Below are 17,191 nucleotides of genomic sequence, written 5' to 3'. Positions count from 1 at the left end.
GAATTTCTTGGTTCACATACTGTTGAAGCCTTGCTTGGAGAATTTTGAGCATTACTCTTCAGTGAGTGCAGTTGTGCCGTAGTTTGAACATTCTTTGGCATTGCCTTTCTTTGGGATTGGAATGAAAACTGACCTTTTCCAGTCCTGTGGCATTGCTGTGTTTTCCAAATTTGCTGGCACATTGAGTGCAGCACTTTCACAGCATCATCTTTTAGGATTTGAAATAGCTAGAATTCCATCACTTCCACTAGCTTTGTTTGTAGTGACGCTTCCTAAGGCCCACTTGACTTTGTATCCCTGGATGTCTGGCTCTAGATGAGTGATCACACCATCATGGTTATCTGGGTCATGAAGATCTTTTTTGTGTAATTCTTGTGTGTATTCTTGCCACCTCTTCTTAATATCTTATGCTTCTGTTAGGTCCATACCGTTTCTGTCCTTTATAGTGCCCATCTTTGCATAAAGTGTTCCCTTGATATCTCTGATTTTCTTGAAGAGATCTCTATTCTTTACCGTTCTATGTTTCCTCTATTTCTTTGCATTGATCCCTGAGGAAGGCTTTCTTATCTCTCCTTGCTGTTCTTTGGAACTCTGCATTCAGATGGATATATCTTTCCTTTTCTCTTTTGCCTTTCGCTTCGCTTCTTTTCTCAGCTATTTGTAAGAAATTCTTAATTGTGTTTAAATGTTGTTACGAAAGGGAGGTGTTAAAGCTAGAAGATGGTGTTAGAAGATCTACAGGACAAGGTTCCTAAGGAACTGAGATTCTTGGGAGGAAATGCAGAGAAGGAAGAAATTAGTAAATAAGGTGACTGGTAGGTAAGGGTGTCCCAGTCTAGTGGTTTCTGTTTTCTTTGAAGTTGAAGGCAAGGCCAACGGCCAAGGATGTGAGAAGAGGATATGTTGGAGAGGAGAGGAGGTTCTTTGAAATCACTGCAGTGGAGAATTGGAGAGAGAGCTAAGTAGGGAAATATAGAAAGATTGCAGAAAGTGTTCAGAGTTCCAATGAGGCAAATCTCAACCTTAGGGGTAGTTTGATTTTCTTAAGAAGCATTTGGCAGCCCACGTTGACTGACAGTTGGATTTGTTCAGGATTGGGGGTTATTTTCCCATATAGGTATAATAGAAGAACAGTGTAGCAAAAGAATTTAGGATATTTGCAAGGCAGTGATTGAACTGACACCAACTTTTCTTGGCTGAGTAGAGAAGGAAATAGAACAGAGATATTGGGATGAAAATTAGAGGATCAAGGGACTGAAAGCCTGAGTGAGGTCCCAGGCTTTAGTAGTAAGGGAGTATGGTTGGAGAGTGGGAAAGTAAGATTCAGTATGAGCATTTTTCCCAGTGCTGACAAAGTCTAAAGTACAGCCATTGTCACGACCGGCTTCAGTGGAGTGGAAGTTGTATAAGTGTTGTAGGATGGGGGACCCCTTCCAGAGTTTGAAGGTGGGCTCTTGTCTAACACTCAGAAATGAGTTGTCTGAGTAGATAGAGATGCTGACAGAGCAAGAGACTTTATTGGGAAGGGACGCCCAGGCAGAGAGTGGGAGGGTAAGGGAACCCAGGAGAACTGCTCTGCCACATGGCTCAAAGTCACAGTCTCTGGTTTTATGGTAATGGGGTTAATTTCCAAGTTGTCTGGCCAGTCATTCTAACTCTACCTTCCTGGTAGCACATGCATTCCTCAGCCAAGATGGATTCTAGCAAGGAGGATTCTGGGAGGTGGTAGGACACATGGCCTCTCCTTTTGACCTTTCCTGAATTCTTCTGGTTGATTGTGGCTTATTAGTTCTGTATTCCTTACTGTAACTGCCTGTCATAAAATAACTAATGCAAATGGTTACTATAGTGCCTGGCCAGTGTGGAGATTTCAAATCAGTATATTTCCCTTAAGGTCGTTGGAGTTGAAATCAGACAACTCAGAGATGTGTCTGGATGTGAATTGTGGCTGTCACCTGTGAGGATGTTGAAAAATCTTCCAAGGATATCAGGACTTTGGGATAGGAAGAAAGCTGTGAGCCACATTGTATTGTCCTCAGTGAGTGCCAGGAAACCAGTAGGCAAAGAAAGCCCTCAGTAATGGGCTATTCAGTTTTTATCTGGTTGGTTTTTAATATTTATTTTTATTTTTTTGCCTTCCCCAGGTCTTTTCTTTCACAGCATGTGAACTGTTAGTTGCAGCATGTGGAATCTAGTTCCCTGACCAGGGATTGAACCCAGGCCTCCTGCATTGAGAGTGTGATGTCTTAGCCACTGGACAACCAGGAAGTCCTGATCTGACTTTTTTTTAAGCTTAAAAATGACAAGCTTGTTCCATTTCCTTAAATTCTTGAAATTGTCCAGACAAGAATACTGGAGTGGGTAGGCATTCCCTTCTCCAGGGGATCTTCCTGATCCAGGGATGAAACCTGGGTCACCTGCATTGCAGGTAGATTCTTTACCATCTGAGCCACCAGGGAAGCCCATAGCATACCATGTAGCCACAATTATTGTTTGGACTAGCAGCATGATACTCACTACCAGCTTTTCCCTGTTTTTCCACTTAATGACTAAATAGCTCTTTATCATTTTAATCTTGAATTTCAGATTATTTACTTATACTCAAGAATAGAACCTTGGAAATCGGTCAGAAAACAATGTGGGCACCTTTAAGATTCTTGTATAATCTTTCTGGAAAGGAGTTTGTTATTATAGGCTAATTGGTATTTCCATCATTATTTCAGTTCTTTTCATTTGACTCTTCGAAACATTGTATTTTCATGCCATTGGTCTTTCCTGCAAGTAAAAATGTTCTCTCTTTATTATTTTCCTTTGATTAGTCAGCACTTTTTTGTGTATTTTCTTAGCTGTTTCTTTTTCTCTTTTGTACATTAGGTTTTTCACATTTTTCAGAATTGGAATCTTAATGTATTCCATATTAATATGAGTTCTTGTTTTAATTATTTGTTTTGTGACAATTTTCCCAGTTAATTACCTTTTTTAAGAAATCGACTTTATTTTTTAGAGCAGTTTTATATTCACAACAAAATTGAGCAGAAAGAATAAAAAGTTCCCAAATTTTCCCTGTTGCCATATACACACAACCTCCCCCGCCGTTGACATCCTGCACCACAGTATACACTTACTACAGTTGATAAACCTACTTTGACATCATTATCACCGAGAGTCTATAGTTTACATTAGAGTTCACTTCTGGTGTTATACATTTTCTGTGTTTGGACAAATGTATAATTACATGTATCCACCATTGTATTACCATACAGAATAGTTCACTGCCCTTAAAATCCTCTGTGCTTCACCTATTCATTCCCCTCTCCTCCCTAACCTGGCAACCACTGCCTCCAGAGCCTTGCCTTTTTAAGAATTATCATATAGTCAGAATCATTCAGACTGTAGCCTTTTCATATTGGTTTCTTTTACTTAGTAATACGCATTTTTCTCCATGTTTCTTCGTGGCTTGATGGATCATTTCTTGTTAGTGCTAAATAATATTCCATGTTCTAGGTGTACTACAGTTTGCTTATTCATTCATCTTCTGAAGAACAGCTTGCTTGCTTCCAAGTTTTGGCAGTTATGAATAAAGCACATTTCTATATGGGTGTAAGTTTTCAATTCTTCTTAGGTAAATACCAAGGAGCACAATTGGTTGGATCATATAATAAGAGTAAGTTTAGTTGTGCAAGAAACCAGCAGACTGCCTTCCAAAGTGTCATTCCCACAGTGAAGGAGAGTTTCTGTTGCTCCACAGAAGCACTGGGATTTGGTGTTGTTCAGTTCAGTTGAGTTCAGTCACTCAGTCGTATCCTACTCTTTGTGACCCCATGAATCGCAGCACGCCAGGCCTCCCTGTCCATCACCAGCTCCTGGAGTTCACTCAGACTCACGTCCATCGAGTTGGTGATGCCATCCAGCCATCTCATCCTCTGTCATCCCCTTCTCCTCCTGCCCCGAATCCCTCCCAGCATCAGAGTCTTTTCCAATGAGTCAACTCTTTGCATGAGGTGGCCAAAGTACTGGAGTTTCAGCTTCAGCATCATTCCCCCCAAAGAAATCCCAGGGCTGATCTCCTTCAGAATGGACTGGTTGGATCTCCTTGCAGTCCAAGGGACTCTCAAGAGTCCTCTCCAACACCACAGTTCAAAAGCATCAATTCTTCGGCACTCAGCTTTCTTCACAGTCCAACTCTCACATCCATACATGACCACTGGAAAACCATAGCCTTGACTGCTGCTGCTAAGTCACTTCAGTCGTGTCTGACTCTGTGCAACCCCATAGATGGTAGCCCACCAGGCTTCCCTGTCCCTGGGATTCTCCAGACAAGAACACTGGAGTGGGTTGCCATTTCCTTCTCCAATATAGCCTTGACTAGACGGGCCTTTGTTGGCAAAGTAATGTCTCTGCTTTTCAATATGCTATCTAGGTTGGTCATAACTTTCCTTCCAAGGAGTAAGCGTCTTTTAATTTTGGTGGTGTTAGTGTTTGGTATTCTGATAGGTGTGTAGTGGTGTCTCATTGTTTTACTTTGCAATTCCCTAGTAACATATGCTGTTAAACATCTTTACATTTGCTTGTTTGCCATTTGTTTCTCTTCCTTGGAGAGGTGTCTGTTCAGGCTTTTGACCATTTTTTAATCAGCTTGATAATTTTTTTATTGTTGAGGTTTTATTGTTTATTTTGGATAACAGTCCTTCGGCTAATGTGTCTTTTGCAAGTATTTTCTCACAGTCTGTGGCTTGTTTTAACATTCTCTTGGTTTTGTCTTTTACAGAGCAGAATTTTTTAGTTTTGATGAAGTGCAGTTGATTATTTTTTGATGGCTCTGTCTTTGGTATTGTATCTTAAAAGTTATTGCCATACCCAGGGTCATCTAGATTTTTCTCCTGTGTTATATTCCAGGAGTCTTTTGCATTTACATCTCAGTCTGTGATTCATTTTGAGTTAATTTTTGTGAAGAGTATAAGATCTGTGTCTAGTTTTTTGTTTTTGTTTTTTTGGTATGTGTGTGCTGAATTATTCCAGCACCATTTGTTCAAAAGACTGTCTTTGCTCCATTGTATTGCCTTTGCTCCTTTGTCAAAGATCAGTTGACTCTCTTTGTGTGGGTCTTTATCTGAGTTCTCTCGTGTTCCATTGGTCTGTCTTGTCTGTACCACACTGCCACTCTTTGCTGTATCTTTCTTTGCTTTTTTGTATTACTATTTGCTTTTAAATTAGTAGTAATTCTCTGACTTTACTCTGCTTCTTCAGTATTGAGTTGGCTGTTCTCCATCTTTTGCATCTGCATATAAACTTTAGAACTAGTTGTTGCTATCCACAAAGTGGCACCCCACTCCGGTACTCTTGCTTGGAAAATCCCATGGACGGAGGAGCCTAGTAGGCTGCAGTCCATGGGGTCGCTAAGAGTCGGACACGACTGAGCGACTTCACTTTCACTTTTCACTTTCATGCATTGGAGAAGGAAATGGCAACCTACTCCAGTGTTCTTGCCTGGAGAATCCCAGGGACGGGGGAGCCTGATGGGCTGCCGTCTATGGGGTCGCACAGAGTCAGAAACGACTGAAGTGACTTAGCATAGCATAGCATAGCATCCACAAAATAGGTTGGTAGTATTTTGATTGAGATTACATTGAATCTGTAAACTGAGTGGAGAAGAACTGATGTCTTGACAGTGTGGAATCTTCCTGTCCATTAACATTGTTTGATTGATTTCTTTCATAATTTTTTCTATTGCCAGATATTCCATTTTTCCTTTGTGATTTCTTTTTTTTAATTAATTTATTTTTCTATTGAAAGATATTTGCTTTACACCTTTGTGATTTCTTACATTGCCTTTATGTCTAGAAAATCCTTCCTTGTTATGAACATACTCATTTATTTCCTCTTAAAATGTGTCTGTAAACATTTAATTCTTCAGCCCATCTGGATTTTATTTTGATATATGGAATGAAGTGATCATCTAGCCTGCTTCCTCCAAATACATTGTTATTTTTCACAAAACCGTTTCCTATTGATTTATCTAGCATATACATGAATACATACATAATAATCAGCCTTCCAATCTGTTTCTTAACCCTTATGGAGGAAATTTTGTGCTCTCCCCATTTTGGGTTAACAGTCAGGTAGGAAGAGTGGGGAACTGGTCAAATCACATATGGTTATACCTTGGGAAGGCCATTGGCTGAACCCAGTTCCCTGCTAAGCATGATTGCTGGTATTAAAGGCAATCTCCTGGGCTGTGTATAAACCACCTACATCTCTCCACCCTCCCTCAGAGATTTTCATGTTCCACTCGGAGAGGCCTGTCTTGGTTGATTTGGAGAGTCACTGCCACATTAAATTACCTCTGTGCTATGAGTCCCATGAAAATGGGATCTTGGAGTATATTGTTCCCTAGTTGTTTCCCTGATACCTAACTTAGTATCAGGCACAGACATCTGAATGGATGAATAAACCTCTGTTACCAGTGTGAATGGGGCACAGCCCTCTGATATGGTTTGAAGGGAAATAAAGTTTGAGGACAGCTGTATAATGTCTGCTTTGGAGGTCAGTACATCCTTGCAGTCAACCTACCTTCTCTGTGCTTCTCATCCTAAAGATACTAAAGCTGCAGTTACCTAGGAAGCTTTTAAAAGGACTGCTACCTGCCTCTCACTCCCAGAGATACAGTCCGGCACAGAGTTTTGTTGTTATTAAGTTCTTTGAGTGATTCTAAAGTATGCCAAGATTGAGAATGACTGCTCTTACTTATAGTTGTATAAACTTTCAGTTAAGTAGTTGGATTCCTGGAGAGTTGTGCTTATCAGACTCCTAAAAGATCATTGGTCCTGTGTGTGTACTTCAATAGCTAGGAAGAATTTGCCCAAAATACCTCCTTTGGTGAGTTGTTTGGACATAGTTTTACAGTATTTCAGTACTGTATCTAAAATGACTCTCTGTTTTCCAGGTCAGCATGGATTCCTGGTTCCTTCTTACTCTGCTTGGCAGTGGTCTGATACATGTTGGTGCCAGCAACACTACCACAGGTAAATTGCCATTTGATAAGATTGGTACTTGGAATAGAATTTTGTATTTATGTTTAGTGACCCAAGTTTGAAGACCTTGGTGGTACTAAAGAAAGAAAAAATTAATATTAAGTTTTACTTAAAAGTGATGGCAAAGTAAGTTGTCTTTGGGAATCTCTGGGTCATATTGTATGCCACACTCAGCATTGTTCTATATACCCCATACTATTTCAAATGAAGAGATTATATTCATTCCTGAAAAGTTAAAGAAGACAAAATGGTTACTATTTAAGATCCTGTATATTGACTCTGAGGAACTAACTAAGAGACCAGTTTTTCCCTCCATTAGACAGTAAACTTTTAGAATTGGAGGGAAGGATTCACCATTTAAAGAGTGTATGCTCCTTGAAATACACCTGGAGAAAATTCTGCTTCAAAAAGATACATGCACTCTTATGTTCATAATAGTACTATTCACAATAGCCAAAGCATGGAAGCAATCTAAATGTCCATCAACGGATGAATGAAGATGTGGTACATATATATAATTGAATACTACTCAGTCTTAAAAAAGAATGAAATAATGTCATTTGCAGCAGCTTAGAAATTATCATACTAAGTGAAGTAAGTCAGAAAGAGAAAGACAAATACCATATATCACTTATATGTGAAATCTAAACTATGGCATAAATGAACCTATCTATGAAACAGAAATACTCACAGCATAGAGAACAGACTGGTTGCCATGGAAGTGAGGGGAGGGACTGCCTGTTAGTTTGGGATTGGTAGACACAACCTACTATATTTAGAATGCATAAATAGCAAAGTCCTACTGTTATAGCTCAGGGAAATATGAGCTGGGACAAACCATAATGGAAAAGAATATTTAAAAATGAATGTGTGTGTGTATGTAATTGAGTCACTTTGCTGTGCAGCAGAGATTAGCACAACATTGTAAATCAACTATACTTTAATTTTTTAAAAAGATAATAAAAAGTGTGTGTGTGGTGTGTCTATTGGTCTCCAAGTGTTTGAGGTGTAGTAGGGCTTGCTGCTTTGTGTCTCATAACTTTTGAGATCTCAATTCTTTGTGTGATGTTTTCTTGGTTTTTTTGGTTTTTGTAGTTTCACCTTCAGTAGGCGTTACAAGATCTGTGAAAGCATCTACAACAGAATCACTTAAAGAAGAGACCAAAACTTCAAATCCTACTCCTTCAGTAACTTCTTCCTTGACACCAACATTCAGCCCAAATCTAACTCTGGGACCTGTATATGTAACCACTGTCAATTCTTCAGACTCTGACAATGGAACCACAAGAACAGTAAGCACCAATTCTGTAGTCACTACAATTTCACCAAATGGAACATGGCTTCCAGATAACCAGTTCACAGATACCAGAACAGAACCTTGGGAGGGGAATGCCAGCACTGCAGCAACCACTCCAGAAACTTTTCCTCCTTCAGGTACTAGAGATGGTTTCTGTTTGTTCTTTCTTTGGCTCTTTGAGTTTATTCACCCTTTTATTGTTATTGTTTGTGTTTTCTAGCCATAAAATTTCTTGAAATAAGTAAAATTGCCCAAGCAAAGTAATGAAACCTAGATATAGGGGATTCTCAAGAATATCTGGTTAACATAGAATTAAGAGCAAAGAAGATAGGGGACTTCCCTGGTCATCCAGTGGTTAAGACTCCATTCTTCCAGCGCAGGAGGCACAAGATTGATCCCTGTTCGGGAAACTGAGATCCAGCACACTGCATGGTATGGTCAAAAAAAAAGGAGGAAAGAAGGTAGATCTGGAGGATATTCTGCTTTGCATGGAATCCTGGTTAGATTAGGGACGATTAATATTTAAAGATAGAGAAGATAGAAAGAGAATAGGTAATTGATGATGCTAGAAACTGAGGTTGAAAGGAAAGTATAATTGAATAATAGGATTAGCCTTGAAAAGAAAGGAATCCCTGGAGACCATGGGAGGGAGAATGGGCCTTATCTGTAACAGTTAGGTAAGAGTGGAAGGTCTGTGGCCAGGAGTAGAATTATTAAGAGAAGATCAGGAAAAACAGTTAAGTTACAGTACCAGTTTGTTCAAGGACTGAACCCAACCCACTTCTCCTTGAGTCAATCACTGAAGTGGAAGTGGCTTTGAAGACAGAATCAGAGACCTGAGTACGAGACCATGTAGGGTAGGGCAAATTTCCAAGGATTGGGAAGGTCCCTCTTAGGGCTTCTATGAGTAGTAAAAGGAAATAATTATTCCTTGACAGCTGTATACTTGTCATTCCTTTTCTAGCAAAAATCAGTTACTCTTCTTTGGTCTCATCCCCTTGGCTCATATTTTTCACTTGTTAGATGGTGAGTGCCCCTGGGTGGAATCACATATGGCTCATGAACTGAGTGTCATTTGCTGATGACATCTCTTAGCTAGACCTTACAACTCAGACCCTGCACCTGCCAGCTTTAATCCCATATTTTCCACTTGAGTTTGAATCCTAACTCTGCTGTACCCTAGCTGTGTGACAATAGGCAAGTTTATTTAACCTCTCTACCTCAGTTTTGTCATCAGTATATAAGAATGAATGATGTTGATAGTACTTAATTCATGAAGGAGCTGTTAGCATTAAACAGGTTATTATGGGTAAAGCATTTATAGTGGGACCTGCATGTGGTAAGCACTAATTTTAAGTGTTAGGCATTGTACTAAGAGTGTTATAGAAGTAATTCATATGAAGTATCCTATGGATTCTGTTACGTTGGTTCTGTTTTATGTTTTATAGGTGAAGGAGTTTTACTGTGTTTTTCAAAGTACAAATCATGACTGATTCATGAAATCAGTTTAGTGGGCCACTACAAATCTGTGTGTGTGTGTATTGTCCTTTTCAACTTTTATTCTTTTCCTGTTAACTTATTTTATAGAACTTCTGTTCAAGTTATACACAAACATATACTAAGTAATGGTATAAAAATGTATTTCTTTCTGTAAATTATGGCCATTGCTTAGAGAGGAAAAACAAAACTTGTGCAAGCTGAATTAGTAAATGGAAGAGGTGAGACTGTCACTAACTTCACAGCCTATGTTTTTGTTGTTTTCTGGCTGTGCTGTGTCTTCTTTCTCTAGTTGTGGTGCACAGGCTCTAGAGCACATGGGCTCAGTAGTGGTGGCTCACGGGCTTAATTGCCCCACAGCATGTGGAATCTTAGTTCCCCGATCAGGGATGGAACATACATCCCCTACATTGGAAGGTAGATTCTTAACCACTGAACCACCAAGGAAGTCCCACGGCTTATGTTCTTAACTTATGTTCTGTTCTGTCTTTCATTTAATAATCTGTGAGATGACCAGTGGTAATTATCTCTTTTTTTAGTAGATGTTTGATGTAAGACCTTAGAGGTTAAATAATTTGCTTTAGATCTGAAGGCTGTCAGGTAGTGAATTAGGCCTGTTTCTCACTTCAGTAATCTTTGCACACTGCTACTGAGTTTTCTGTAATCTGCTGTAGGTCCAAATTATGCCATAGCTGAGAAGCCAGTTATTGAACAGTTAACACATTTCATATCTCAGAGGAAGTTGAGACTGTATTTCACTGGTGACTGTTATTCAAGATCAATAAAAGGAAAACTTTATGGCACATCAGGATGTTACATTCTGTAACCCCACATCCTCCTCATTTACCACCATTTTACCAATCCCCCCATAATTGTTACATCATAACTTCTGTAATACTGTTCCCTGCTGAGCTGTGGGTATAATGTGAAATTGCCTTTTATTTGTTTGTTTAGTTTTCTATTTACTGTTGATGGCCAGTTCTTCCTGCATTTTCCATAGCTTCATAATACAGTTTTCCGTAAAGTCAGACTTACTAGATAATCTGTTATTTCTTTTTTACATGTCTAAAAATATCTTCAGGGGTATGTATAGAATTTGAGGAAATATTTTTTTCCCTAGAATTTTTAAAGCATTGTCCTGACTTCTAATTTGCAGGCTTGGAGAATTGTACTGCTGTCTTGATTCCTAATTGTTTGTGTGTTTTTAAAGATCTACTCTTCATCACTGGTGTCTTGAAATCTCATAGAAATGGAACTTGATGTGGGTCTTTTTCTTCCGTTCATTATTTTGGGATAGGACCTTTGGAGTTTTTGTCCTTTGGTTCTGAAAAATTTTCTTATATCTGTTCAGAAATGTTCTTCCCCCTTCCATTTTCTCTGTCTTGTTCTAAAAATCCTTATTATTTGGATATTGGACTTACCCTGGATTAATTTTTTAATCTTAATTTTTCTTTCCTATTGACCTTTGAGTTTTTTCTTTTTTAAAATAAGCATACATACATACTTAAACATACCTTTTTTCTTCCATTTATAACACAGATAATAAATGTACTGTGTATATTTCTTCACCTTACTTCTTCTCAATTAGCCTGTCATACTTTTTCTATGTTATAGTAAGGAGCTGCCTCGTTGTATGGCTTTACTTTGATATATTTGTCCAGTCTGCCATATTGGCCATCATTCAGGCTGATTTTACACTTACTGACAATAGTCTTGGGAGAATATAGGTTGAATAAGTTATTTTTAGTGCGCATTTATAAATTTAAATTGAATATTGTGAGATCTCCCTCTATTAAGCTGTGTGTCAGAATGCCTGTTTTCCTACATTTTCTTCAGTGCAATAAATTATCAAACACCTGAATCTATGTCAGACTGACAGGTGAAAATTAGTATCTCAGTGTGACTTGAATTTGCATTTTACTGAGTGAGGTTGCGCATCTTTCCATATTTAGAAGGATCATTTATATTTCCTTCTTTCTTTTCTTTTTTTGAGAAAACTCTGTTGCTATCCTTTACCCATTTTTTTTTATTAATGTGTCAGGCTTATCACTAGTTTCTGGTTCCAGCCTTGGGAAGGCGGAACAGAGGAAATAGTACAATTTCTTTTCCAGAGGATGTGACCCAACTCATTTATAGAAGGTCTTTGATGTTAGGGAAATTAGCCCTATAATAAGATTGCAGTTATTTCCCCTAGTTGTTCATCTAACTTTTCTTCATTGTAGAAACTGTTACTATCAGCTATTAATTTTTTTAATTAAAAACTTACCGGTTTGTGGGATTTCTCTAGCTGTCCAGTGATTAAAATTCTACACTGCCGCTGCAGGAGACGCAGGTTCAATCCTGAATCAAGAAACCAGGATCCTGCATGCTGCGCAGTGGAAAAAAAATGGATTTGTGTTAACTAAATGTGTTCTAGGTATTAGATCATATATAAAAAGCCATTCCTTACACCAATATTATAAAATAATTGTCTTATGTTTTTCTTTTACACTGTTACAGTTTTTTTCTTCTGTGTGTGTGTATGTGCTTGTATGTGCCTGCACTAAAATCTTTGATCCATCTGGAATTTTTTCTGATGTAAAGGGTGAACTGTGGACTTTATAAAATACTTAATATCTGATAAAGTGAGTCATCCCTTGTTAATCTTATTTTTCAGAATTTTGCTAGTAGTTCTTGATTATTTTCTTCATGAACATTAGAATCAACTTATTGTATAGCTGGAAAAAGTTCTTATTGATCATGTTAAGTTTTTTTTTTTTTTTTTTAAGTGGGCTTTTTTTTTTTTTTTTTTGTTCCCCATCCTGAACCCTCCTCCCTCCTCCCTCCCCATACCATCCCTCTGGGTCGTCCCAGTGCACCAGCCCCAAGCATCCAGCATCGTGCATTGAACCTGGACTGGCATCTCGTTTCATACATGACATTTCACATGTTTCAATGCCATTCTCCCAAATCTTCCCACCCTCTCCCTCTCCCACAGAGTCCATAAGCCTGTTCTATACATCAGTGTCTCTTTTGCTGTCTCGTATACAGGGTTATCGTTACCATCTTGCTAAATTCCATATATATGCGTTAGTATACTGTATTGGTGTTTTTCCTTCTGGCTTACTTCACTCTGTATAATTGGCTCCAGTTTCATCCACCTCATTAGAACTGATTCAAATGTATTCTTTTTAATGGCTGAGTAATACTCCATTGTGTATATGTACCACAGCTTTCTTATCCATTCATCTGCTGATGGACATCTAGGTTGCTTCCATGTCCTGGCTATTATAAACAGTGCTGCGATGAACATTGGGGTACACGTATCTCTTGCCCTTCTGGTTTCCTCAGTGTGTATGCCCAACAGTGGGATTGCTGGATCATAAGGCAGTTCTATTTCCAGTTTTTTAAGGAATCTCCACACTGTTCTCCATAGTGGCTGTACTAGTTTGCATTCCCACCAACAGTGTAAGAGGGTTCCCTTTTCTCCACACCCTCTCCAGCATTTATTATTTGTAGACTTTTTAGATTAACAGGGACAGTTGATATCTTTAATTTTTCCTATCTAAGAATGCTATATATTCCATTTGCTGAAGTCTTTTATTTTGTATTTCTTGGAAGTATTTTAAAATTTTTACCAGTTGTGTGGCACATGTTTTATTCAGTTTATTTCTAGATATTTATCGATTCATTCCTGTTTTAAAGAATATTTATGTTAAGAAAGGGTGTTAAATTTTGCCAGTTGCCTGCTCAGCATCAATGAGCAAGATCTGTATGGTTTTTTCTATTATGTGCTACAGTATATCATATTAATTGATTTCCTGTTTTTCAACTATTTACATTCCTGCACAAACAGCTCCACTTGGTCTTATATTTTTCTTGACTGAAGTGTTGTGATTTATTTGCTATTTTCTATTGTAAATTTTTCCAAGTTTTTTCTAAGTGAGATTGGTATATGTGTTTCCTTTGTAGGTAGCTAGTTTTGATAAGTTTTATTAGTCGATGTTTTGCTTTGCTTTATGAAAATTATTGAAGTTCACTTAAATTTTTCATTTTGTTCAGGTTTTCAAAATTACTTAAATAGATTTGAGAAAAAGTCATCCCTTAGAGTTAATTTCTTACATCCCTATGAGTATTTTATATATTTAAGTCCTTTTTCCTGTTTAGGTTGACTAACCTATTTCATTGTTTATTGCTTTTTCCTTCTCAGAAATCTGCAATAAATATTGTATATTTTATTAGTTCTGTCATTTTTCAGTTTTTATTTCATTAATTTCTCTTTTATTCTTTTCCTGCTTTTCTTAGATTTATTTTACACTTTTTCTATCTTCCCTAATTGAATGCTTCATTGGTTTGTTTTCATTCTTAATTAATATGTATGTAATGCTGTGAATTTTTTATAAACACAGCTTTAGGCATAACCCATAAATGCTCCTGTAGGTAGATAGTTAGGGTGTGGTCTAAGCTATTCTGGCAAAGACATACCAAAATTCTTTGGTTACACAAAAATGTCCTTCCCCTGTCACATTCCGTAAGTGGGGGGCTGGGGGGGGGCCTGTGCTTTGCTTTGTCAGAAACCACGTTTTTCCTTTTTTCTTGTGGCTCTGGCATCCTGACAGTTGCCCTCATCTACTTGATCAGAGATGGCTCTTATCACTGGATTCTGGTTCCAGCCCCTGGGAAGGGGAAACAGAGAAAATAGCACAATTTATTTTCTAGAGGGTGGAACCCAGAAGTTACTCTTCTCCCTTTTGTTCACATCCTGTTGACTGGAATTCTTCACATGATTATACCTGGAGTATCAGAAATTAAGTCTCTAACTGGACAGCTTTGCGCTCACCTAAAAAGGAGGGATGTTCTTTACTAAGGGCAAGAAGAGGAAGAGACTAATTGATATTGGGGGAAAGGTGGTAGATTACTGCCACAAATGTGATTTTTTATTTTTTAGATATTTTGCAGTTTAGTTTGTTGTGTTGGTTTATGCCATATAACTGTGAATCAGCCATAAGTATACATATGCCCCCTCCCTCTTGAACTTCCCTTTGCAATTTGGTTTTGATTTTAATTTTCAAGTATTTTCCTACTTTGTTAATTTCTAGTTTTACTGCATCATGATAAAAGAATGTTGTCTGTGCTGTTTCTCCTATGAGGCATTTATAAAAGCTTGTGGATATTCCATAAGCCTTTGAAAAAGTTTTCTCTGTTAATATATAGAGTTTGATTTATGCCATTTAGATTTCATTATCTATTATCATTTAGGTCTTTTATATTTTTAACTTAATTTTGCCCTGATGCATTTTGATGGCCTAAAAGGACATAAAGACCACAAGAACCATTGTGTTTATATTACTCTTTGCATTCTTGTACATTTTATGAACATTAATGCTGTGTTGTTTTTGTCCTCAGGGAGAAGGCCAGATCATTGATAAAAGTTTAATGAATCTGGGCAGTCTTATTTCCCAGTTGTTTGCGGGTGCCTCATTCTAGCTCCAGCATATACAAGGGAAAAGTATCCATATTCCTAGAGCTTATTTTGACTTACATTAGGTTGAATAATAATGCTTTTCTTTAATCTGAGTGAACATTTCTGTTTTTTTACTCACTACACAGGTAATTCTGACTCGAAGGACAGAAGAGGTGAGCCGTTCACCTTATGTCTCTTGTCCTTTTTACAGTATATAATATCTGTTGTGTTTCCTCTGCTCAATCTATGTAACCTTGTGCATCTCTGGCTGTTACGTGTTTATTTTTCCTTAAATTGTTTCCATAATAACCTCATGGAGAAGAGTAACAAACAAATATTCATTGTTTTTAAATGTAGATGTTGTTTTTTCTGTAGCCTATAAAATGTTGGCCTTTTGTCACTTTATATGGATTTTCAGCCCTCTCCTGTAAAGTCGCTATGGCAGAAGATGCTGTGTCAGTGGTCAAAGCAGGACTGTGGAATCCCTGGTTACCAGAGAATAGAATGCATGGATCCTCATGTGTATAAGTACACATTTGATTAGGGAATAGTAAGGCTGCCATCATGGAGTAGGAAATGGAAACTCACTCCAGTATTCTTGCCTGGAAAATTCCATGAACAGAGGAACCTAATGGGCTTCATACAGTCCATGGGTCACAAAGAGTTGGACATGACTGAGCAACTGAGCATGCACACAAGAATACCAGTTTAAGGTAGACTATCAAATGGTCTAAGAAATGATCATTTCATTTGTTTGGAAAATATTAATCTATGAAGCAATTTTTCTCATTCTGATTTCCTGTTTATCAAATCAGACTTCTTGAGATTTTTTTGATTCCATTATTTAATCATGCACAGTTTTTCTGCATCAGTAAGCAAACACTTGCATGCTTATGAAAGTCTATTAAGTAGAGAACATTTGAATCAGAAAAGTAGGTAATACTCTGTACAGCAACTATAATTTTTTTTAATATACTAGGAAATAAAAGTAGATACTCCAGCCCTTTATTTATTGTCTGTCTACCACTGTGTTTGGTGAGGAACAGTGAAGTGTTACCATCTTATGTATAGATTTCCCTTGATTTTCCAGCTCTTGCTTTCTTAAACTTGGGAACTTGGTTTGACTAATGCAGTGTCCTTGTTATTCACTTTCAGTTACTGGAGTCTCACTATCAAATGTAGAACTTAATTAGATTTATGTTGCAATATATACTTGAATTTGCTCCCTAAAACTGCTCTTTTAACCAATCTTACAATAAAATCAAAAGTCAAAGTGGTAGGCTTCAAAATTAAACATAAGATCTGTGATTCCTTCCTACTTCCTACTTAGTGTGTATTTTGGTGACTCAGACGGTTAAGAATCTGCCCACAATGTGGGAGACCTGGGTTTGATCCCCGGGTAGGAAAGATCCCCTGGAGAAGGAAGTAACAACCCACTCCGGTATTCTTGCCTGGAGAATTCCATGGACAGAGGAGCCAGGCAGGCTACACTCCGCGGGGTCACAAAGAGTCACACGACCGAGTGACTAACACTTTCACTTTCTTTTCTTACTCTTCAGCCTTTTTCTTGCCCTAGATACTATCCCTGTTTTATCTACCTGACTAATATGGATTTTAATACTCTGATTAAAAAGAAATAAATTACTTTAATTATCTAGATTATTGCTAATTGTGACATGCTAAAGGTCCATCTAGTCAAAGCTATGGTTTTTCCAGTAGTCATGTATGGATATGAGAATTGGACCATAAAGAAGACTGAGTGCCAAAGAATGGATGCTTTTGAACTGTGGTATTGGAGAGTCCCTTGGACTGCAAGGAGATCAAACCAGTCCATCCTAAAGGAAATCAGTCCTGAATATTCATTGGAAGGACTGATGCTGAAGCTCTATTACTTTGGCCACCTGAGCCAACTCATTAGAAAAG

The 17,191-nt window shown here is 37.9% G+C and overlaps 1 protein-coding gene across 8 annotated transcripts in view; it reads left to right on the top strand.

Moving 5' to 3' along the window:
• Nucleotides 1–17,191, top strand: part of PTPRA (protein tyrosine phosphatase receptor type A) — a 170,552-nt gene that overhangs the window by 95,771 nt on the left and 57,590 nt on the right. For 4 of the 8 annotated variants that reach the window (XM_061436733.1, XM_061436730.1, XM_061436731.1 and 1 more), the window contains 3 exons: nucleotides 6,944–7,022; nucleotides 8,127–8,465; nucleotides 15,415–15,441. In XM_061436733.1, the coding sequence (XP_061292717.1) occupies nucleotides 6,950–7,022; nucleotides 8,127–8,465; nucleotides 15,415–15,441 (439 nt within the window). In that variant the 5' untranslated portion in view covers nucleotides 6,944–6,949. Of the gene's footprint in view, nucleotides 1–6,943; nucleotides 7,023–8,126; nucleotides 8,466–15,414; nucleotides 15,442–17,191 lie in introns of those variants that run through there. The other 4 variants (XM_061436735.1, XM_061436732.1, XM_061436736.1 and 1 more) reach the window with 3 other exon arrangements.

The sequence above is a fragment of the Bos javanicus genome, chromosome 13, assembly GCF_032452875.1.
Source record: "Bos javanicus breed banteng chromosome 13, ARS-OSU_banteng_1.0, whole genome shotgun sequence".
Taxonomy (NCBI): Eukaryota; Metazoa; Chordata; class Mammalia; order Artiodactyla; family Bovidae; genus Bos; species Bos javanicus.
Note: the sequence above shows the minus strand (reverse complement) of the source record. Positions and strands in the feature narration are given on the sequence as shown.